At 45.5% G+C, this 25,390-nt stretch overlaps 1 protein-coding gene across 1 annotated transcript; it reads right to left on the bottom strand.

Annotated features, from left to right (window-relative positions):
• Positions 1 to 12,343: 12,343 nt before the first annotated feature.
• Positions 12,344 to 23,280, bottom strand: LOC311121528 (tripartite motif-containing protein 16-like). Its single transcript, XM_084196008.1, has 6 exons — positions 22,638 to 23,280; positions 22,129 to 22,224; positions 13,985 to 14,218; positions 13,725 to 13,884; positions 13,540 to 13,599; positions 12,344 to 13,303 (listed from the first exon to the last, which is right to left on the bottom strand). The coding sequence occupies exons 1-6, from the start codon at positions 23,232 to 23,234 to the stop codon at positions 12,792 to 12,794; spliced, it is 1,659 nt and encodes a 552-aa protein (XP_084052134.1). The 5' UTR covers positions 23,235 to 23,280; the 3' UTR covers positions 12,344 to 12,791.
• Between the last annotated feature and the right edge of the window lie 2,110 nt (positions 23,281 to 25,390).

Here is a 25,390-nt window from a genome sequence, read left to right as displayed (position 1 = left end):
GTTTGAATAAATGCACCCTGTTTTCACTGTTAAGGATTAATTCCACATGGTCATGGGTAGGCTTGCACAGATCGGGAGAACCTTAGGAGCGTTCCTGTGGTTGAAATGTTTTTCTATCCTTACCGGATCTAATGCTCTCACCCAAAAGCACCTCAAATTTAAGACCAGGCTTCATTTTGGGCCTTGTCCTGAGACCTTTCTGGATGTCTATATTTTAGCCCAAAAAACGTCAGAGCCTGCTGATCTTCACATATGTTGCTCTTTATATGCCCCCCAACCATAATCTGGAAATATATTAATTTCAGACTTCTGGACATAAAACTTACATATTGTGAAAACCACACACAGACATGTGAAATCCCTTAGCTAGATGAGCCTCAAACATCAGAGCAATGGCCTAGGCGACAACACCTTGGGTGGGCAATTGTCTTCCAAATGAATGTTCATATATAACACGCCATTCTCCAAATCAATATTTCTATATAACATGCCATTCTCCTTGCATTATGCTGTTGGGTCAGGGAGGAGGGAGGTTGCAATGCTGGGAAAAACACCTCCACAGCAGATCCACACAGCATTGCAACATTTTTCGAATGAAAGTAACAGCGCCCTTGGGCACCCTTGTAGTTTATTTTTAGTCATTTAGCAGACACTCTTATCCAGAGTGACTTAATATATTTTTTGTGTAATTATTTTTTTCATACCTGCCCCCCAGTGGGAATCAAACCCTAAACCCTGGCATTGCAAATACCATGCTCTACAAACTGAGCCTCCTCATCCCTGCCACAATTCAGACTACTGGACATAATTATAATTCCTATCTAAACCTAACGGCTTGTGAAACCCCCACACAGAGGTGTGAAATTCCTCAACTTGAGGAGCTTCAAACATCAGAACAATGGCCTGACAACACCTGAGACATTTTTTAGGAAGATGGCATCATCTGGTTCTATTGCCAACATGATTAGCTAAGTTATAAAAAAGTATATTACAGAGTTAGGCTTTCACAATAACATTCCTGGAAACAGATTGTAATTTTGATGCGCATAGGAATCATGAGTGCATTCAGGTGCGTATGCCACGGCTAAGTTTATTCACAGTAGACAAACAGGCTCATTCTGTTCAGAATAACCCAGGGTATGACGTCATGTCATCTTGTAACTATACATCAAATATAGTGATCATAAATGTTGACACTGTATTTGACATGAGTTTTATAATAAGAAAATTTGAAGTGCACATTTGGACTCATGGGTGTTTTGCTTGCTTGTATGACATCAAAGCAGTATTTATTATAGTCCTCAACGTCTCATCTTTCAAAATACATTTAGTCCTCTGAAGCGTAGAGCCTGTGGTCTGAAGTCATGTATAGCATGTTACTGTACAGCCACTGCGTACCAATTTAGGCGTTTATCAGTGCCATTTTCAACCTGTATACTTTAAAGGGCTACATACAAATTGTGCAACAATATTGCATTTTTAAAAGCCTGTTATATTAAATGAAGTGCCCTTTAATATAGACCACATGTAAAATTCAATAAATCAGATTTTTTTATATGAATAAAGACTTGCAAAAGTGCTAAAATTCTGCATTTTGGCATGTCCCTCTGTGCACCCTCTGTGACTTCTAGGACTATTTTAACCCACTTAACCCCAGAATTCCCCCAAGTTTTCAGGATCATTGTAAAGCCCTAGTTATTCTGTTGCTTTGACAAAGTCATTTCGGGAGATTGTGATTTATTTAATGTGATTAGTGATTCATTTTAAAGGGGCAATCAGCAGATGCAACAACCATTGATTCTTGAAGAATATAACCTATAAATGAAGAGTGAAAACAGTGGAGTGAGGCAGAGCGAGAAAGAAAGAGTGAAAACAGTGGAGTGAGACAGAGTGAGAGAGAGAGAGAGAATTGTGAGGATTGAGAGTGAAAACAATGGAGTGCGACAGAGTGAGAGAGAGAGAGAATTGTGAGGAGAGAGAGAGAGTGAAAACAGTGGAGTGAGAGAGAGAGAAAGAGAGAGAGAGAGAGAGAGAGAAAGAAAGAGAGAGAGGGAGTTGTCAGGAGAGAGAAAGAGTGAAAACAGTGGAGTGAGACAGCGAGAGAGAGAGTTGTGAGGAGAGAGAGAGTGAAACAGTGGAGTGAGAGAGAGAGAGAGAGTTGTGAGGAGAGAGAAATAGTGAAAACAGTCGAGTGAGGCAGAGAGAGAGTTGTGAGGATAGAGAAAGAGAGAGTGAAAACAGTGGAGTGAGACAGAACGAGAGAGAAAGTGAATTGTGAGAAGAGAGAGAGTGAAAACAGTGGAGTGAGTCAGAGCGAAAGAGAGAGAGAGCTGTGAAGAGAGAGAAAGAGTGAAAACAGTGGAGTAAGAGAGAGAGAGAGAGAGAGAGAGAGAGAAAGAGAGAGAGAACTGTCCACAATGTTAATAGGAACAAAGGTTTGTGTTCCTAGGTTAGGGCCCTTAATATGGAATACATTAAATAGAGTGGTTAGAATATATAAAGGGTAACAGTTTCTATGAAGTACATCCAGTCGTCTGAAAAAGTTTGGGCACCCCTCTGAGGCTGCATAATAATTTACTCTGTCGTCACAGAAAATGATCACAGTGGCATGCCATTCATTTTCTAATAAAAGCTGAGTAATGGGCTATTGTCCAGACAAAGATTTTTAGTGTAGCAATATTAAGTTGTATGAAATTAAATCAGATGTGAAAAATAGGCTATGCCTCAGCCCAATAGGGAATGTCCTCTTGGTGTAACGGTCAAGCTGTTGCTTTCTCCCGCGGTAGACCTGGTTCATATCCCGTCGGTTACATTAAGCAGTCTATTCTCTGAAAATAGTCCAGACAGCATGTACCCAACAGTGAGGTCAGTGGGATTGGAGAGAGTCCCCTCTCCCTCTCTCTGTCTCCTCCCGAGTATCATTTCTTACTCGGCAGGATCCGTCCACGTTTTCGGAGGGCTCCTGGCAAGCGGGGAGTCGCCGACCCGCGTTCAATGTGCCGGTCCGCTTAGCGAGTGCGTCCCGCACGCCCCCATGTCTTCTTTTTTTTCATTTTCATATTTTTGAAAAAATAATTTTTCATATTTTTTTTTCTGCTTCAAAGTAGATTAAGTCAGCTTCTCCAACATTCCGTTTTTTTCTCTGCTTCAAAGTAGATTAAGTGAAGCTTCACCTCCATTCAGGCAGTTATCACACCCCCCCACCCGGATTCGACCCCACTGGTCATTTAAAGACGTGTTTGGCTACGGGCACGTGGTAAGTTATGCGTTCACCTGGTAGTCGTCTTTTTTTTCATTTTCATATTTATGAAAAAATGTATATATATATTTTTTTTTGGTAGTCATTTAGCAGACACTCTTATCCAGAGCGACTTACAGTTAGTGATGCATATTTTCTTCATATTTTTAATTTTTTTATATATATATTTTTCTAGCTTTATAAAAAAACAAACGGATAAAAACCTGGTTTTCTAATATGTACGGGTTCATGAGGGTTGCCTAATCACACATGTGACATTTTGGAAGGATGTGACCTTTTTAACCCTTCAAAACAGCACCTATGACCACAATGTAAGGCACTTCCGGTTGTCACAGGAAGCTGTAATTAAACACATATCCTCATTGGGACAAGCTCTTACAGAATCCTGAGTTTCACGTCAATCCGTGAAAAACTAAACTTTTTACAGAGGGTTGAATGTAGCGTTTTCACTATCTGCTGGTGGATACATCTAAACCATGTTTAGGGTCAATCTTCCCACTTCCGGTTGCTCCAGGAAGCTTAAACTCAACACAGGTAATCCTTATAGTGGCCTGATGGGTTGACAAAGAAGACAGTTTGATATGGCAATATAAACCCACATAGGCATCAAGTTGAAGTTAGGGCAGCAGGCAATGTATTTCTATATCCCCTGTGGAGGCTGGCCACTCTCTCCCCCCTTTCTCCTAGCCTGCTGCACCTCATATGACATTTTGGAAGGATTTAACCTATTTGAAAAAAGTTGAAAGGCAACGTGTAGTTCTTCCCAGCATTGCAACCAAATCAGATTTGTATTACATATTGCCTGGAGTGATTTAAAAAGGAAAGAAAGCTCTAATCTTTACCCAAATGGTCTCAAATTATAGGCCTGATCACCCTGGACCAATGCCTGTTGGTAATTTCAGTAGAACCAAGCAACTCAAGTAGCTATTCAACCTCAAAACTACCTGGTTTTGCTATACATTCAAAACAGCAGTATAATGTGAAATTTTTTGTGGGCATTTAAAAATGACAGAAAATCTTTTCCAAAATGGTCTCAAATGAGCTGTACTCTCAGGCCCATGGGAGAAAGGGTTTTACTAGGCAGGGAGTGTAGAACAAGATGCATGGAGCTCCAGAGGTCACAAGGTCAATGTGGGCCTGCATGGATGTCAGCAGGGCATGAGGGAGAAGGCCCAAGTGAATAGGTGTGTCTGTGTGAGTGTGTGTGTGAGTGAACCTGTATAAAACAAATCCTGCAACAAAGGACCAGGTGTGAATGTTCTGGGGGGTCTAAGTCTACCCCTAACCAGTTTGAATACACTGTTTGATTTCACCCCCAGACCCCAAAACACACCCCATTCAAAACAGTTTCAACAGCCCCCCACCCGATGCAACTCAATATTAAGAAGGCATACAGTCAGTGTACAGCCCAATGCACTACCCCCAGGATCACAACAAGCCCCTCACACATTGGACCACACACACACACAATGTGAATGGAAATATATTATTATATTTTTATATATTACAATCACAAGAAAGGGTGTTGGTTATTTTAGTTTTACAAGTAACATTTCTTGCACATGTCCTTACTTTAAAAATAATAATGTTTGTCTTGTTTGAATCAGCCCAATTCTCTAGTTATAAATAAAATAACCATGATTTGCAGATCTCTGGCTATTAATAGATTGTGGAACTATGAAAAATAGGGAATAATGTTCCCAACACACCCACCTCACAGTTCCTACACAGACTCTGAGGCTCCATGAAGGTCTGACACCAGAGGAGGCTGGTGGGAGGAGCTATAGGAGGACGGGCTCATTGTAATGGCTGGAATGGAATCAATGGAACGTATCAAACACAAACATTTGAAACCACATGTTTGACTGAGTTCCATTTATTCCATTCCAGACATCACAATGAGCCTGTCCTGCTATAGCTCCTCCCACCAGCCTCCACTGCCTGACAACCATTCTATTGTCTTGAGGACTTTACAACCATTTGGTCTGATCAAAGACCAGGACACCCTTTCAAATAGATACATCCTCTCAGCCTTGATGACTAAACTAATCAAAGACTAACACACACACACCACAGTAATCTGATCATGGTGACTCCACAGTAATAACATTTATAACTCATAAGTCACCAGGTGTGATTTACCTTTTGACAGATGAAACCCTACATCAACTACTAATGACTTATGGGAGGAAGTGTGCATTTCAGATATTAAGATATAATACAAGGATACTTCCTTTGTGTGTTGTACTTAGTCAATTGAAAATGTGCTTAAAGTTTTGAAAAAACAGCCTTTTTGATGATCTGTTTTGAGTTTTGTATTAAGAGTTGTGAAATTCTACCACATACTTGTGAAAATAGTACAAAAGTGATTATAAAATCTATAATACATGGATACTTCCTTAAATGTACTTATTTTGTGTTATGCAGTTATGTTATTGAAACAGAATAAGTCTAATGAGAGAATAAATAAGTCAAGTCCAACCATTACCTCTCTCCTCTTTCACATCCCTCTATCATCACTCCATGGGTGTGTCCCAATAATCTCTCCTTCCTCCTGAAGTGTATCATTCCTTCACTACTACTCTCAAATGTAAAAGCATTGGATTGGTGTTGGCATGGGGTAGAGGGAGTTTACATATACCAGCCATTTCCTTTTAAATCCATGAAGGGAAGTGGACAAGTTCACACTTGCTTTCTATACACAGAGAGAGAGCGAGAGCGAGAGCGAGAGCGAGAGCGAGAGAGAGAGAGAGAGAGAGAGAGAGAGAGAGAGAGAGAGAGAGAGAGAGAGAGAGAGAGAGAGAGAGAGAGGACATCAGGTAAAGTTCTGGAGATGAGGGAATATGTGTGCAGAAAGAAACCCTCCAGTATGGTTAACCCCAGTATGGACTATCAATACAAGTGACCATTTAGAATGTGACCCAGTTCAATGGGACTTAACAGAACTGGGGGATGTCAGCCATGAAGTTGTCTAAACACAACTGGAATATAATGTGTTTGTGATTCATTGTTAATGGACTTTCCATTAGGAACACAGGGGGAAAACCTAACACAACAACACACATAACACACAACCAATAAAAACAAAGGGGGAGGAAACCACTAAAGTCATTACCATATTGTCATTTTCTAATGACAGGGAGAAAACATGTAAAATCTAGAAGACTTCTTTAGATCAGGTCAGAAGAAGCCTAGTGCACTACGTAGGGAACAGGGAGAGATTTGGGACAGAGACAGTAACTCCTGTATGGAAATCTTCATTCTAATGACAGTGAGCAAATCTCCAATCTCCACCCTATTCCCTATGTAGTGCACTACTTTAGATCTGGTCAGAAGTAGCCTAGTGCACTACGTAGGGAACAGGGTGTCATTTGGGCCAGAGTCAGTAACTCCCCTGGGTATGAATTGTCTCTCTATCTTATCTGTCTTCTATATGATGTTCTCCTCTCCTCTCTTCTCTCCTCTATTCACTCTATTCTATCATCCACACCACATGCCAGCTTCAACACAATCCATTTACAAGTTAAAGACACACCTTGGAATAAATAGCAAAGGAAAACTACTACTAGATGTATTTTTTATTTCCCATTACCATGAATCATATTTAATAACTGAACAGTAGCAGACCTAACTTCATATGTTCCTGACTCTAGATAGTGGATTAAAAAGACCATCAATCTCCAATGATATTAAAGTACAATTCTGAACATTACTGATATACTGAGTGACAAGTCAAGATATCTGCTGTTTTTATTGTTTGGTTAATAGCACCACCTGCTGGACAGGTTTAATGTTGCTTGACTGAGCAGTACGGGAGAATAAAAGATGCCAAATTTAGGGCCGGTTTCCCGGACATCTCCATTAAACATGCTTTTTAGTCTAGGACTAGGCTTCATCTGTGTCCGGGAAACCGGCCCATATAGTTCAATTAGCAAGTAAGTAACACTTCCTGTTCCATGATACTGAGGAAAATGACATTGAGACAGAGAACCAATTGAGAAAACATTTCAATGGTTCTGAATGACAACCAACATACATTAACAGCATACATCATGATTAATGTAAATGTATAAGATTAAAACGTCGCACTTACAAATAATGTGAATACATTGAATTGTAATCCATAACATCTTCTGAAGATCAAATCAATCAAATCATTGTACATTAAAACAGAGCAGAATGAATCATCACATCTGGGGACCATCACCACCAGCATGACTAGTATCTATGTGGACCCTACTATAGTTTAACCAGCTCAGCTATAGACTACACCAGCATGACTAGTATCTATGTGGACCCTACTACAGTTTAACCAGCTCAGCTATAGACTACACCAGCATGACTAGTATCTATGTGGACCCTACTACAGTTTAACCAGCTCAGCTATAGACTACACCAGCATGACTAGTATCTATGTGGATCCTACTACAGTTTAACCAGCTCAGCTATAGACTACACCAGCATGACTAGTATCTATGTGGACCCTACTACAGTTTAACCAGCTCAGCTATAGACTACACCAGCATGACTAGTATCTATGTGGACCCTACTACAGTTTAACCAGCTCAGCTATAGACTACACCAGCATGACTAGTATCTATGTGGACCCTACTACAGTTTAACCAGCTCAGCTATAGACTACACCAGCATGACTAGTATCTATGTGGACCCTACTACAGTTTAACCAGCTCAGCTATAGACTACACCAGCATGACTAGTATCTATGTGGACCCTACTACAGTTTAACCAGCTCAGCTATAGACTACACTGCATACGGGAGAGGTTGTCGGGAGAGGTTGTGTTTTTCTCTAAGCTGGAGGTAAGCAGGAGGTAAGCTTCTCATATGGTGTTGAGTAAAGCTTAACCATGTATTAGATCGTAGGTAGGTAGTTAGCTGTAGTTAGGTATTGTATTTATTATAGGTTAGTATTGTTGTTATTGTAGGTTTCCGTAGGTAATTGTAGGTTAGTATCGAAGCACGAGGCTAGCTAGCTAGCGGGTAGCTACTGGTAACGATTAGCAACGCTAGAGAGCTGTTTCCAATGTTAATGTGCTGCTAGCCAACGTTTAATTTTTTGCTGCGTTATGCGTTATGAAAGGAACTAGACACAGACTTGAATTATCTGTTTAGTGTGCTAACACACTCTTGGCAGTTTGTTGTAACCAAGTATTGGTGCTAAATTGTGTGTTAATGGATGCTAGCTTGCTGGTTAGCTACGGCGTCATAGCTAGGCATCGTGGGTTGTCGTGGGTAGTTACTGTGTCTTGGCAGTGTCTTCGGCCGTGCCGGCTGTAGCACGAAGCGAGCTACCTAGCCGTTTTTTCGAACAGAGTCAGAGTCAACACAATAGCCATTGTGTGCCGGGTGTAGCACGAAGCTAGCTAGCTAGCCGTTCTTCAAACAAAGTCAACACAGTGGCCATTGCTAGCTACCCAACACGACCAGCTAACTGTATGGTAGTAGCTAAATACAATATACTTGTCCTAGCTAGCCAACGTCTAATCATTGCTGCGTCATGAAAGGAACTTGACACAGACACGAATGATCTGTTTAGTGTGTTATCACACTATTGGTGGTTTGTTGTGACCAAGTGTTGGTGCTAAACGGTGTGTTATTGTTATTGGATGCTAGCTTGCTAGTTAGCTATGGTGTCATAGTTGGCTAGCTGAATCAAGTGGGTTGAGTCTATTCCTTTAAACATTGAACCGCTGTGGTTCACAACAATTCTGATTTCTAAAGGTGGAAGTTGGGAGAGTTTTTGCTCGGGTGGTTCAGTGAAACAATTTTAGTTTCTGAGGTAGAAGTTTTTGGTGAGGGAGGCCCTGCTCTCTCTTCTCCCAGATGCTTAGCTCATTTCATTCCGATCTCCTCTGCATTTTTGTAGCCATTTGCTACAGCCTGTCAACTATGCCTCTGCCTATCCCTGTTCTCTCCTCTCTGCACAGGCTACACAAACGCACCACACCGCGTGGCTGCTGCCTCTCTAACCTGGTGGTCCCTGCACGCACCACCCACGTGGAGTTCCAGGTCGCAGGCAGCCTCTGGAACTGCCGTTCTGCTGCCAACAAAGCTGACTTCATCCCAGCCTATGCCAACCTCCAGTCCCTCGACTTCCTGGCGCTGACGGAAACATGGATCACCACTGAAAACACTGCTACTCCTACTGCTCTCTCCTCGTCTGACCATGTGTTCTCGCATACCCCGAGAGCATCTGGTCAGAGGGGTGGTGGTACAGGAATCCTCATCTCTCCCAAGTGGACATTCTGAATTTTTCCCCTAACCCATCTGTCTATCTCCTCATTTGAATTCCATGCTGTCACAGTCACTAGCCCATTTAAGCTTAATATCCTTGTCATCTATCGCCCTCCAGGTTCCCTTGGAGAGTTCATCAATGAGCTTGACGCCTTGATAAGTTCCTTCCCTGAGGATGGCTCACCCCTCACAGTTTTGGGGGATTTCAACCTCCCTATGTCCACATTTGACTCATTTCTCTCTGCCTCCTTCTTTCCACTCCTCTCCTCTTTTGACCTCACCCTCTCACCGTCCCCCCCTACTCACAAGGCAGGCAATACGCTTGACCTCATCTTCACTAGATGCTGCTCCTCTACTAATCTCACTGCAACTCCCCTCCATGTCTCCGACCACTACTTTGTTTCCTTTTCTCTCTCGCTCTCCTCCCACACTACTCACTCTGCCCCTACACAGATGGTAATGCGCCGCCGCAACCTTCGCTCTCTCTCTCCCACTACTCTCTCCTCTTCCATCCTATCATCTCTTCCCTCTGCTCAATCCTTCTCCCTCCAATCTCCTGATTCTGCCTCCTCAACCCTCCTCTCCTCCCTTTCTGCATCCTTTGACTCTCTGTGTCCCCTATCCTCCCGGCCGGCTCGGTCCTCCCCTCCAGCTCCGTGGCTTGATGACTCATTGCGAGCTCACAGAACAGAGCTCCGGGCAGCGGAGCGGAAATGGAAGAAAACTAAACTCCCTGCCGACCTGGCATCTTTTCACTCCCTCCTCTCTACATTTTCTTCATCTGTTTCTGCTGCTAAGGCCACCTTCTACCACTCTAAATTCCAAGCATCTGCCTCTAACCCTAGGAAGCTCTTTGCCACATTTTCCTCCCTACTGAATCCCCCCCCCCCCCCCCCACCCCTCCTCTCTCTCTGTGGATGACTTCGTCAACCACTTTGAAAAGAAGGTTGACGACATCCGATCCTCGTTTGTTAAGTCTAATGACATTGCTGGTCCTGCTCACACTGCCCTACCCTATGCTTTGACTTCTTTCTCCCCTCTCTCTCCAGATAAAATCCTGCGACTTGTGACTGCAGGCCGCCCAACAACCTGCCCGCTTGACCCCATCCCCTCCTCCCTTCTCCAGACTATCTCCGGTGACCTTCTCCCCTACCTCACCTCGCTGATCAACTCATCCTTGACCGCTGGCCATGTCCCTTCCGTCTTCAAGAGAGCGAGAGTTGCTCCCCTTCTCAAAAAACCAACACTCGACCCCACTGATGTCAACAACTACAGACCAGTATCCCTTCTTTCTTTTCTTTCCAAAACTATTGAGCGTGCCGTCTTTAGCCAACTCTCTTGCTATCTCTCTCAGAATGACCTTCTTGATCCAAACCAATCAGGTTTCAGGACTGGTCATTCAACTGAGACTGCTCTTCTCTGTGTCACGGAGACTCTCCGCACTGCTAAAGCTAACTCTCTCTCCTCTGCTCTTGTCCTTCTAGACCTGTCTGCTGCTTTTGATACTGTGAACCATCAGATCCTCCTCTCCACCCTCTCCGAGCTGGGCATCTCCGGCGCGGCTCACTCCTGGATTGCGTCCTACCTGACCGGTCGCTCCTACCAAGTGGCGTGGCGAGAAGCTGTCTCCGCACCACGTGCTCTCACCACTGGTGTCCCCCAGGGCTCAGTTCTAGGCCCTCTCCTTTTCTCCCTATACACCAAGTCACTTGGCTCTGTCATATCCTCACATGGCCTTTCCTATCATTGCTACGCTGACGATACACAACTAATCTTCTCCTTTCCCCCTTCTGATAACCAGGTGGCGAATCGCATCTCTGCATGTCTGGCAGACATATCAGTATGGATGACGGATCAACACCTCAAGCTGAACCCTGGCAAGACGGAGCTGCTCTTCCTCCCGGGGAAGGACTGCCCGTTCCATGATCTCGCCATCACGGTTGACAACTCCGCTGTGTCCTCCTCCCAGAGTGCGAAGAGCCTAGGCGTGACCCTGGACAACACCCTGTCGTTCTCCGCCAACATCAAGGCGGTGACCCGCTCCTGCAGGTTCATGCTCTACAACATTCGGAGAGTACGACCCTGCCTTACACAGGAAGCGGCACAGGTCCTAATCCAGGCACTTGTCATCTCCCGTCTGGACTACTGCAACTCGCTGTTGGCTGGCCTCCCTGCCTGTGCCATTAAACCCCTACAACTCATCCAGAATGCCGCAGCCCGTCTGGTGTTCAACCTTCCCAAGTTCTCTCACGTCACCCCCCTCCTCCGCACACTCCACTGGCTTCCAGTTGAAGCTCGCATCCGCTACAAGACCATGGTGCTTGCCTATGGAGCAGTGAGGGGAACGGCACCTCTGTACCTTCAGGCTCTGATCAGTCCCTACACCCAAACGAGGGCATTGCGTTCATCCACCTCTGGCCTGCTGGCTCCCCTTCCTCTGCGGAAGCATAGTTCCCGCTCAGCCCAGTCAAAACTGTTCGCTGCTCTGGCACCCCAATGGTGGAACAAGCTCCCTCACGACGCCAGGACAGCGGAGTCACTCACCACCTTCCGGAGACATTTGAAACCCCACCTCTTTAAGGAATACCTGGGATAGGATAAAGCAATCCTTCTAACCCCCCCCCCCCCCCCCCCCCAAATTGTAAATTGTAAAGTGGTTATCCCACTGGCTATAGGGTGAACGCACCAATTTGTGAGTCGCTCTGGCTAAGAGCGTCTGCTAAATGACGTTAATGTGCCCTTGAGCAAGGCACTTAACCCTAATTGCTCCTGTAAGTCGCTCTGGATAAGAGCGTCTGCTAAATGACTAAAATGTAAAATGTAAAATGTATCTATGTGGACCCTACTACAGTTTAACCAGCTCAGCTATAGACTACACCAGCATGACTAGTATCTATGTGGACCCTACTACAGTTTAACCAGCTCAGCTATAGACTACACCAGCATGACTAGTATCTATGTGGACCCTACTACAGTTTAACCAGCTCAGCTATAGACTACACCAGCATGACTAGTATCTATGTGGACCCTACTACAGTTTAACCAGCTCAGCTATAGACTCCACCAGCATGACTAGTATCTATGTGGACCCTACTACAGTTTAACCAGCTCAGCTATAGACTACACCAGCATGACTAGTATCTATGTGGACCCTACTACAGTTTAACCAGCTCAGCTATAGACTACACCAGCATGACTAGTATCTATGTGGACCCTACTACAGTTTAACCAGCTCAGCTATAGACTACACCAGCATGACTAGTATCTATGTGGACCCTACTACAGTTTAACCAGCTCAGCAGTACCATAGAGATGAAACCCAGGATAGAGGGGCTGAGTGAATGTGGTCTGGACTCTGTGGAGGAGGGTCATTGTGTCAGAGACACTGTAGAAGGACAGAGTACCTGCCTTGTGATCCAGGTACACTCCTACTCTGGAGGACTGAGGGCCTGATACTTTAGTCACAACACTATTGTGTCTGAACCAATATCTACCACTATAACACTGTAAACTCCAGGACTTGTCATTCTGTCCAAATCCACCACCTCTCCCTGTTCTGCTGATGTCTTTATATGAGACTGATGTATTAACACACTCCCCACTCCACTCCACCTCCCAGTAACAGCGTCCAGACAGACCCTCTCTACACAGAACCATACAGTAGTTAGTGAATCTGTCTGGATGATCAGGATATGGTTGGTCTTGGTCTGTATAGGTCACCTTTCTGTTCCCTTTAGACAGAGAGAGGAGTGTGCCTGCTGTGTTTGGGTCCAGTGTGAGCTGACAGGAATCTGGGAGAAGAGCAGAGCAGAGACCAATGAGGGGAGTTAGAACAATAAGTGAAGTCAGATACTGTATCTACCCTGTCTTTGATTAGAGCACAGCAGAGATCAAATCAGAGAAATATGAGGAGTCAGATAGATACCCAGTCTTTGATTAGATCTACTATTGCTATATATTTCTAGAGGGATTGTTAGGAGTGTCAGTAAAAAGAGACTGTTAGTTACTTCAGAATAAAGAGACTCACATTGTAAGAACTGTTCTCTGGTCTTGGGCTCTGGAGGCAGTACAACATCCACTATATTCACTACAGACACACAAACACATTCACAGAGAGAGGGAATGTTATCATCATACCATATTCCACATGTATATGACTAGTAGGGAACTTTCAATGGTCTAAAGTTGATGTTCTTATTATTTTCAACACACCTGTAGTGGAGATCTTGGTCCATTCTCCTTTAAGGACGTCTTCTAGTTTCTCTCTCAGTTCAGACACAGTCTTACTCACATCTCCAAAGTACTGAAGAGGACGGACAACGATGCTGGGTAAGTCTGACGATACACTGGTACCGGAGAGACACTGATAACTCTGGGGGGAGAGAGAGAGAGAGAGAGAACAGAACCAAATGATTGAGAGTTTCACATTGAGTTTTAATTTCATATCACATGTATCAAGGCAGTTGAGTTACCTGGAGGAAATGGATGTGATCCTCTGTGTGTGAGAGCTGCTCCAGCTCAGTGCTTCTTTTCCTCAGCTCAGCTATCTCCTGCTCCAGTTGCTCCAGGAGTCCTTCAGCTTGACTCACTTGAGCCTTCTCTTGGGCTCTGATCAGCACCTTCACCTCAGAGCGCCTTCTCTCAATGGAGCGGATCAGCTCCGTAAAGATCTTATCACTGTCCTCCACTGCTGCCTGTGCAGAGCGCTGTTAAGAGAGAGAGAGAGAGAGAGAGAGAGAGAGACTTGTCTTACTTTAATGAGCCATCCTCATTACACTAACACCCCCACCCCTAAAAGCACATTGCTTGCCACCACAAACTCCATACAATCACATTATCCAGTACCCAACACCACAGTACAATACACCAACCAGCAGCACATTCCAACCGTCCATCCAACCCCTCCTCTCCAGCCGTACAGACAGCCCCCCTGAGCCCCCATACCTCCTGAAACATCTCCACACTGTTGATCATTTTGTACAACTCAAACTCAACCCTAAGGCGTCAACAGTAATGGCATTACCCTGGCAACACAGAAAAAACATGATGAACAGTCTGTCATTGCAGAAAACGGACACCCCTCCCCAACTCCCAGGTCAACCCGAGCCAACCAGCTATTAGTGTCCAGGGCTCCATGTAATACCCTCCACTGGACGACCCCTGACCTTTCCAGCACTGGGAGCTTATAGAGCCCCTCCACCTATACCCTGCCATGCTCTCAGCCCCCACAACCCCCTGCCACTGATGCCCCTTCACTCCCACTAAGCTCAGAGTGTTAAAAGTCAGTAAGTCCTCCAGACTCTCCTGCCAGTCCCCAGTCTCTGCTGTCCCTTGCAGTGGTGGAAACGGTGGTGGCCCCTCCTCAGGCTGCTCCAGCCCTCAGTACTGCAGCATAGAAATCAGAGACCCCTGCTGTATTGAGTCTCTCCTGCCGCATGATGAAGAGCTGCTGATCCAGCCCCAAACCACCAGCCCTCCTCAACAGAGCACATGCTGGTTCCCTCCAGCCCACCTCCGTACGGTACAGAATCCTCTGTGCTGCTGAGTCAGAACGCTGCCTAACCTGACCAGAAAAAAATCACTAACTTGCGCTGCAGGTCCACAAGCAGACCACCGGGGGCGTTGAGAATGGCCAATTTAAGCCATAGAGAGGATGCCACCAAGTTGTTGATGATCAGCACCGCCCCTCTGTATGCCACTTGGGAGATGAGCCACCTCCACTTCGTCAGCCTCGACACCACCGCTTGTGACACTCCTTCCCAGTTCTTCCTATCCCAACCCTCCGAGCCCAGATACACCCCAAGCATCTTGAGCCACTCACAGCCCCACTGCAACCCCCCTGGAAGCTGCGGAGGTTCCCTGTCCCTCCATGCCCAACATAACAGAGCCTCACTCTTGCCCCAGTTTCCCTAAGCAGAAGACGCCCCCTCGTACACCCTCAAACTATTCTCCAGGGCCTGTAGGTTCTGCTCATCCCTAACCAACACAGACGTCATCAGCGTATGCTGACACTGCTATGCCTGTCCCCAACCCTATGCCTGGCTCCCACACTCCCTGTAGCCTCCTGCGTAGCAGGCCCAGAAAGGGCTCAATAACAAGAGTGTATAGCTGCCCTGACAGAGGGCATCCCTGGTGAATGCCCCTCCCTACCCAGACTGGCCTACTGAGCCCTCCCCACACCTTGACCATACATGAAGCCCCAGCGTACAGCATTTGAACACAGGCCACAAAATTCTCCCCACAACCAAAACAACACATTGAACAGATATTCATGGTCCACCCTATCAAAGGCTTTCTCCTGATTATGAACAGATTGTCTGTGTTTGAGCGTCCTGGTACACAGTACGTTTGGTCCTTGTGTACAATAGAGTCCAGGTGGGACTTCAGTCTGTTAACGAGGACCTTGGTAAAGACCTTATAGTCCAAACAGAGCAATGCCACAGGCCTCCAGTTCTTTATGTCGCTCAAATCCTTATTTTGGGCAGGAGACTAAAAGCTATCCGTCTACAGCTTAGCAGCAGCTCCCCCACCCCGACGCACTCACCCAACACACGTTCTGTCCAATAATTCCCCAGAACTTTTTATAAAAATCCACAGGCAGACCGTCTGAGATACAGCAGCTGAGAGTTTGTGAAAGGCCAGGGAAAGGTCTATTTGATTTCTCTGTGACAGAGAGAGTTTGGAAAGGTCTGTGAGCAGAACCTGAGAAAACCCAGGATAATAATAATATGCCATTTAGCAGACGCTTTTATCCAAAGCGACTTACAGTCATGTGCATACATTTTTACTTATGGGTGGTCCTGGGGATCGAACCCACTACCCTGGCATTACAAGCGCCATGCTCTACCAATTGAGCTACAGAGGACCACAGAGTTCTGCCCTCTATAAATCAGAGTACAACTCCACAGCCTCATCTCCTCACAACAGAAGTTACCCACCCATCAGGCTCCCTCATCTCCCCCACAACAGAAGTTACCCACCCATCAGGCTCCCTCATCTCCCCCACAACAGAAGTTACCCACCCATCAGGCTCCCTCATCTCCCCACAACAGAAGTTACCCACCCATCAGGCTCCCTCATCTCCCCACAACAGAAGTTACCCACCCATCAGGCTCCCTCATCTCCCCACAACAGAAGTTACCCACCCATCAGGCTCCCTCATCTCCTCACAACAGAAGTTACCCACCCATCAGGCTCCCTCATCTCCCCACAACAGAAGTTACCCACCCATCAGGCTCCCTCATCTCCCCACAACAGAAGTTACCCGCCCATCAGACAAACGTAAAACAAGGGATTTTCTTGGTTTCCCCACTCTGTTTTTCCAACCCCTCTGGTGAAACAGAGAACTGAGCCCTGTACTATAATATAATATAATGTGCCATTTTGCAGACGCTTTTATCCAAAGCGACTTACAGTCATGCGTGCATATATATATATAAATATATCTTTTTTGTGTATGGGTGGTCCCGGGGATCGAACCCACTACGCTGGTGTTACAAGCGCCGTGCTCTACCAGCTGAGCTACAGAGGACCAGGTGCAGACACATTTATGAAAGCAAAGACAAGGTCATTATTTGGGCTCTAAACACTAACAACCTACCCTTACACACCTCTTTTGCTACCCCTGCACTAAGATTTCTGCCATGGCATTTAAATGTTTTTGGTTTACATATTCCCCCAGTCTCTGCCGCCGTTCATGTTAAGGAAGTCTAACCGTGAAATCTCCATAAGAGGTGGGAGGGAAATCACCACAATCAGAAACCAGTAGAGAAGCCCATAAAGCCGCCATGCCAGAAAAAAACATCCATTTAAGCAGATTCTGAAGACATGCCCTTAAGAACCCATGACCCATTTTCTCAGCCTATACCGCTTCCTGGGTGAGAGGACACTAAACCCCTCATTCTTCATCAGGTGTTGTACTGACCTTACAAACCTTCCAGGATCAATCAAATAAGACTCCAGCAGAACCTTCTTTTTCCCCTTTAGTCTCCATCAGGAACCTAGAAAGTTCTCTCACCGTATATACTGGGCCCTCAGCCTGACTGGCTGTCAGCTCTGGATCCAATGAGCCGTCTGTAAACGAGACCGCCTTGTCCTCCGCTCCCGCAGACTCACCCCCCCCCCTCTTCCTCCTCCTCCATTGGCACGGTACCGTCCTCCTCCTCCCCAGTCTCTGCCCCCAAGCACTTCCCCCCTGATCAGAGCCTCTTCCCCAATGACAGGCAATATTTCCTGGGATGAGCCCACCAAGCCTTCGCCCACCGGAGTCTCTGTTACTACAGAAACCTGCCTCAGCTCATGTAGCCCAGCTGCAACCCTCCCCACCACCGCTTTCTCCACGGCCTGCGCACCACCACTTGGCCATGCACTACTACCGTGTAGCTCAGTTGGTAGAGCATGGCGCTTGCAACGCCAGGGTTGTGGGTTCGTTTCACAGGAAAACTCCTGCCTGAGCTTTTTACTGTCCCTTTCCACACTGCTAACGCAAGAGGAAGGACTGAAAACACATTACTGTGAAGTAATATAATGATGAGTCATGTTTATTATTACCTGTTTTTATGGTCATGTTTTGAAATTATACTTCATTACTATAATGATTATCAATACGCCTGAACATTAATTCAGTCACCTCTGGTCGACAAAAACGTATTTTCCTAGTACATTAATTGTCAAATTCATCAACCAGCATCGAGCACTCTGCCTTCTCACGCAAGCGAGGGGCATGTTGAGGTAAATATGCTAACCGCAACGGTTGCATTATGTCATTTATTGGTGGGCTGGAAGATGCAGTGTTTTTTCTTTTCTATTCAGAGGCTATTTACTCCCAATATGAGATAATTTTATATAGAAGGTTTTTATAATGCATGTTTACTAGGGTTGAGGTTAGCGCATCTGAGTAGGGATTATTTGGGTTCAATACCTGTCCTACCTATCAATCATATTGCTGCTTGTAGCCTATAACTGATGATCCCCACACTAGAAACACCCAAAACTATATGTGCTAGCAAACCCTGTGTTCCACCCCTCCCCTGTGTAACCATGAAGTTTGTTAAGAAACAAACACTTGTCTACGAAAAGAGACATGTTTAACGGATTCCGCTTGGCACCCAGCCGAGAGCGCACGAAAACCACTTGCAAATTTACCAAAACTAACCAACTACTTGCGGTCTGTTCGGAAGCAATAAACGGAGGCAGATTAGCCACCACAACTCTTATCGAAAGAGGCGACATCTGCACCAACACACCCCTCACAAAAATCCCACTCACAACAAGACAAACCTTTTTCATTAACACAACCACCGCCTTGTTCATTCTGGATGCAGAGTGCAGATGTTCCGCTCCAACCTGTTCGCCGACCATGAGCAAAACTTCCTCCACACCTTTCTCCGGAACGGACCCGAAGCGACAGCGTTTCTTCTCCACTCGGTTGAGGCCATCACGCCGCCCTAACAAACTACCCCTACTCCCCCCTCAACTCTAAACGATAAACAGTGGAAACCAATAAACAAACCCTCCACCATGAGAAAATACATTCAGAAAATACGCAAGAACCAAAAGAAAAAAGAATAGTAGCCCTCCTCACGAACCACAAATCTCTCACACAACCAACTTCTTCTTCTATGATATAATGGCGGTCCACAAACCAACGTTAAAGGTGCATGCCGCCACCTACTGTGCTGGAGTGTGTGGTCAATCACGGTTTCCAACATTTCTAAATCCTCCTACCTAACTCAGTACTTCTGAGAAAATAAAGAAGAGCCCTACTAACTTCTAATAGACCCTCCCCCATCCCCCAAATCCCTTCCAACCCCCCCCCCCAACCCCGTCCAACCTCAATGACCCTACACTTCAATCTTTCCCTCTCTTCAACATACTTACAACAATATAACAACACATGCTCCACCGTTTCATCGACCGTACCCTCCAGACACAAACCATTCCCATGCTTGCCAACCAGATGTAATGACGAGATCAATGTACAATGTCCTAAGCGCAATCTAGTAAACACCACATCTTCCTTCCTAATCTGACTTTTGAATCTTGGTCCATCGACCTTTCTGTAAAACTGTCAACTATTCATATAAATGCCGGCCCTTGTGCTCAGAGTACCATCTCTTCTGCCACACATCTATCAACATGGCTCTGATCTTACATTTGGCCTCACCTCTACCCAGTGGAACATTAATATCAATTATATCTCGTTTCAAAGCTCTTTTAGCTAACTGGTCTACAATTTCATTCCCTTCCACACCGAATGTGCTGGGACCCAGCAGAATCTCACTACTAAACCCATTCTCTCAATTCTCCATAATAACATTAATACCTTCAGTTCAACTGAGTATACTGACAGTTCATCTGTTAGTCTTCTACATATCTGCACATCAAATTCAGGAACGTAAACGCCTGCTCCTGTGCACCCACTATCTGGGTCCTTGGATCCATCTGTGAAAAGCGGTAAAAATGCATAAACACTTCTACCAATGTAATTGTCAACCAGTTTCTCTATATCACTGACTTCTGACCAATCTTTCCTTTTCTCTACCAAGGTTAGATCAACAACAGGGTCTGGGAGTAACCATGGAGGAACATCCCCTATCACCACAGAAGGGCCAACCTCCAACTCCCTCAAACCACTCTCATCAGCAAGCTTTCCAACTGTCCAACCAAAACCACTGCCTTGTCTACTAGTATATTCCCAACAGTCATCTAGAACAGTAGCAGTGGGATGCTCAACCTCACAGCCTTTCAACCCAATAAGATAATGACAATTTTTTACGCCGTACATACAAAGGCATCTCTCCTGCCTCCACCAGTAAGGCACATACAGATGTTGATTTAAATGCACCAATACATATCCTTAAAGCTTTATACTGGATTCTGTCTTTGCCGCTGTTCCATAAAATATACACTCATAATCAATTGTCGTCCTGATCACAGCTCTATAAATATCCATCAATGATTATCTGTCAGCACCCCATTCATAACCAGAGACCCACACAACCAACTACCGCAAAAGTGATGGAATGAGAGAGACAGAGTCATCGTTACAACACTGTACATAGCGTAACATAACATTTCTTCTTCTTTGGAGTTTAACGGCGGTTGGTATCCAATATGTTGCGTTACCGCCCCTACTGGACTATAATATAAATCCAGTTTACTATGTGATACAAAATGGGAAAAGGGGAAATTATAATAATACAAAAAACACCCTTCCAACTAACCCTACATATTAAATACCCATTACCCCATTCCACTACTTTGACCCTATCTGCTCCTGCACCATGCAAACGGCCTGGGAGGACGGGACACCACCACTCAACACACCCTGTAACTCTTCTGAAGTCTAATCTTGTATGGCCAAATACTTCTCTGCAGCTGCCACCACAACATCTATTTTCTGTGATTTACGTTCCATTTCTGCGGTACAGTTGATAACCATTGCTATGAACTCTAAGAAGCTAACTTTACTGAAGCATATATCACTCGTTGGCCTATCCCTCTGTGCTGGCACAGATCTACTACTCACAGGGATCCTCTCAGGATCTCTCACCCTTGACCCATCCTCCTCTACTTCCTTCACTGCCTCAGCATACGACACCTTCTGTACTACTCTGACTCTAGGCACCTCAACCTGCCTCTCTCGCACCGGACACTTCAGATCCCCAGCAACATGGGCATCCCTACAGTTGACACACACAACTTTATCCACCGAAACTACACAATCCTCTATCCCATGCCCTCCTGCACACTTCCCACATCTTGGAATCTCCCTCCTACAAACTGCTGCAACATTACCATAAACGTTGCACCTGAAACAGCACAGTGGATTCGGCACAAACTTTATTCACCAGAACAATCCTTTATCCCATTCTCTTCCACACACATAAAACATCTATTCCCTCCTGCACACTTCCCACATCTTGTAATTTCTGCCAAAAGGTATGGATCCACTTTCTCCTACAATGTAACTCCTACTGCACCAGATTCTTCTTTATCATGTCCATTGATGCCAGGCTCTGGTTCTGAGCTCTTCACCACACCTTCTACCTCACTTAACTCTCCCTCATTCATTTCCATTTCACCTCCAGAACTCGGTCTGGTGCACGGCTCACTCTGTTTGCACTTGAGTTATAACATGTGAAATGTCTCTATTACTTTGAAACTTTTGTGAGTGTAATGTTTACTTTTAATTTCTGATTGTTTATTATCTATTTCACTTGCTTTCGCAATGTAAACATATATGTTTCCCATGCCAATAAAGCCCTTTGAATTAAATTGAGAGAGAGAGCTCCATTTTAATGTATAGGGGACTTGAGTCTTTCATGGTTACTCAATGTTATGTGATGAGCTAACCCCTCTTGCGACATCAAAATCAGTGTCAGCCTAATGGGGATGACCTCTTGGTGAAACAGTCAAGATGTTGGTTTCTCTCCTCAGTAGACCCGGGTTCATATCCCGCCGGTTACATTAAGCAGTCTATTCTCTGAAAGGGGTCCAGACAGCCTGTTCCCAACAGTGGGGTCAGTGGGATTGGAGACGGGCCCCTCTCTCTCTCTCTCTGACTGGAGGAGAGAAGTGAAATGGTGTGTCTCCTTTGGTCAACAATACTCACCTTGAGAGACTCCACAGCCTGTTGGAGCTCCTTCAGCTCCTTCTCTCTCTCCTGGAATCTCTGCTGGACCTTCTGCTGATTCATCCCCAGCTGCCTCTGTGGAGAATCACTCTTCAATGAGCTATCAAGCTTTATTTGTCCAGTAGATCAATAGTATAGTAATGGGACATAGGGCACATTGAAGATAGGGATTAAAATGTTGAGGAAGTGTCTGTGTGAAATTATATAATTAAGTTATTATGTGAATGATTATAGTTTTAACAGTGCACAAAACAGGGGAGCTGATTGGGTGTTTGATAACGAATGATAATGGTGTTTGACTTTAGAAAATGGTGATACATTTGGAGAATCTGGGTTAGCATATCTATATAATCAAGGTTTGTGTTCATATTTGTTCTGCCGTGGATCGATATAATTTGAATGATCTCATATTCAAACAGCCTTAGTTCCTACTGTATCTTTAATTCTTTGTTTATCAGACAGTCACCAACAAGTAGTTCTGGTCTTACCTGTTTCTCAGTCCTCTCTGCTGCAGCTGACACTGTATCATGGCCTTTATGTTCATCCATCACACACTGATAACAGATACACTGCTGATCGGTACGACAGAAAACCTCCAGCAGTTTGTCATGATGAGAGCAGATCTTCTCCTGTAGTTGTGCGGTGGCTTTGACCAGCTTGTGCTTCTTCAAAGCAGGAGATTCATAGTGAGGTTGGAGGTGAGTCTCACAGTAAGAGGCCAGACACACCAGACAGGACATGAGGGCTTTCTGCTTTCTGGTCCCAGTGCAGAAATCACACGCCACATCTCCAGGTCCAGCATAGCACAGAGCAGGAGGGGGAGCAGCCTGGAGTCCTGTCTTCTTCAGTTTCTCCACCAACTCAGCCAACATGTTATTTTTCCTCAGATTAGGCCTTGGAGTGAAGGTCTCTCTGCACTGAGGACAGCTATAGACCCCTTTCAGAACATCCTGATCCCAGCAGCCCTCAATACAGCTCCTACAGTAACTGTGTCCACAGGGAATAGCCACTGGCTCCTTCAGTAGATCCAGACAGACAGAACAACAGAACTGGTCCTGGTCCAGCAGAACTCCCTGCTGAGCCATTTGGACGGTTGTTCACTCTCACACAGACAGACGACACAGAGAATCAGATAAGTTTCGTTTCCTCAGAAGAGAGTTTGTGGGAGGGGGAGGGACTTCCTGGTTCTGCCAGAGGGGTGGGGTTAGAGGGAGGGAGGGGTTAGAGGGAGGGAGAGAGAGAGAGAGAGAGAGAGAGAGAGAGAGAGAGAGAGAGAGAGAGAGAGAGAGAGAGAGAGAGAGAGAGAGAGAGAGAGAGAGAGAGAGAGAGAGAGACAGAGACAGAGACAGAGACAGAGAGAGAGAGAGAGAGAGAGAGAGAGAGAGAGAGAGAGAGAGAGAGAGAGAGAGACAGAGACAGAGACAGAGACAGAGAGAGAGAGAGAGAGAGAGAGAGAGACAGAGAGGACATCAGGTAAAGTTCTGGAGATGAGGGAATATGTGTGCAGAAAGAGGGGGAGGGGGGACTTGGATACAATGTACTGTAGCTGAAATGAATACTGTATGTAAGAACAGCGCCGGAAGAAGATGGCTGCCGTTTTACAGCCCTCTAACCAATTGTACTATTATGTGTGTTTTTCCGCGTTATTTGTAATTTATTTTGTACATAATGTTTCTGCCATCGTCTCTTATAACCAAAGAGAGCTTCTGGATATCAGGACAGCGATTACTCACCTCGCGTTGGACGAACACTTTTTCTTCAACGAGGCGTTCGCGAAGGATATTCTACAGACTCCCGACAAGGCCCAGATCCCCGTCATTCGCGTGAGGAAGAGACGGAGATATCGTGGACGTAGGTCGGGGTGCCTTGTAAGGATCCGACGGCGAACGAGTAAACTGCCTCTCCCATCAATCCTATTAGCCAACGTTCAAGCTTTGGAGAATAAAATGGACGATTTAAGATTACGGTTATCCTACCAACGGGACATTAAAAACTGTAATATCTTATGTTTCACGGAGTCGTGGCTGAACGACGACAATGATAACATTCAGCTAGCAGGCTATACGCTACATCGGCAGGACAGAACGGCAGACTCGGGTAAGACGAGGGGTGGCGGTCTCTGTATATTTGTAAACAACAGCTGGTGCACCAAATCAAATACTAAGGAAGTCTCAAGGTTTTGCTCGCCTGAGGTAGAGTATCTTATGATAAGCTGCAGACCACACTATTTACCAAGAGAGTTTTCATCTATATTTTTCATAGCTGTCTATTTACCACCACAAACCAATGCTGGCATTAAGATTGCACTGAATGAGTTGTACAAGGCCATTAATCAACAGGAAAACGCTCATCCAGATGCAGCGCTCCTAGTAGCAGGGGACTTTAATGCAGGGAAACTTAAATCCGTTCTACCTAATTTCTACCAGCATGTTAAATGTGCAACCAGAGGGGAAAAAACTCTAGACCACCTTTACTCCACACACAGAGACGCATACAAAGCTCTCCCTCGCCCTCCATTTGGCAAATCTGACCATAACTCTATCCTCCTGATTCCTGCTTATAAGCAAAAACTGAAGCAGGAAGCACCAGTGATTCGGCTAATAAAAAAGTGGTCAGATGACGCAGATGCTAAGCTACAGGACTGTTTTGCTAGCACAGACTGGAACATGTTCCGGGATTCTTCAGACAGCATTGAGGAGTACACCACATCAGTCACTGGCTTCATCAATAAGTGCATCGATGATGTCGTCCCCACAGTGACCGTACGTACATACCCCAACCAGAAGCCATGGATTACAGGAAACATCCGCACTGAGCTAAAGGGTAGAGCTGCCGCTTTCAAGGAACGGGACTCTAACCCGGACGCTTATAAGAAATCCCGCTATGACCTCCGAACAACCATCAAACAGGCAAAGAGTCAATACAGGTCTAAGATTGAATCATACTACACTGGCTCTGACGCTCGTCGGATGTGGCAGGGCTTGAAAACTATTACAGACTACAAAGGGAAGCACAGCCGCGAGCTGCCCAGTGACACAAGCCTGCCAGACGAGCTAAACCACTTCTATGCTCGCTTCGAGGCAAGCAACACTGAAGCATGCATGAGAGCACCAGCAGTTCCGGACGACTATGTGATCACGCTCTCCGTAGCCGATGTGAGTAAGACTTTTAAGCAGGTCAACATTCACAAGGCCGCAGGGCCAGACGGATTACCAGGACGTGTACTCCGAGCATGTGCTGA

This window comes from Coregonus lavaretus (genome assembly GCF_964263955.1).
Source record: "Coregonus lavaretus genome assembly, contig: HAP1_SCAFFOLD_4420, whole genome shotgun sequence".
In the NCBI taxonomy this organism is placed as follows: Eukaryota; Metazoa; Chordata; class Actinopteri; order Salmoniformes; family Salmonidae; genus Coregonus; species Coregonus lavaretus.
This window is presented reverse-complemented; position numbering and strand designations above follow the sequence as displayed.

Coding starts and splice junctions, on each gene's coding strand:
- LOC311121528 (XM_084196008.1), bottom strand. CDS start 23,234: ATGGCTCAGCAGGGAGTTCTGCTGGACCAGGACCAGTTCTGTTGTTCT. Junction 13,600..13,724: donor GACCAAGATCTCCACTACAG/GTGTGTTGAAAA, acceptor GTGTGTCTGTAG/TGAATATAGTGGATGTTGTA. Junction 13,304..13,539: donor CAGAGAACAGTTCTTACAAT/GTGAGTCTCTTT, acceptor CTCTTCTCCCAG/ATTCCTGTCAGCTCACACTG.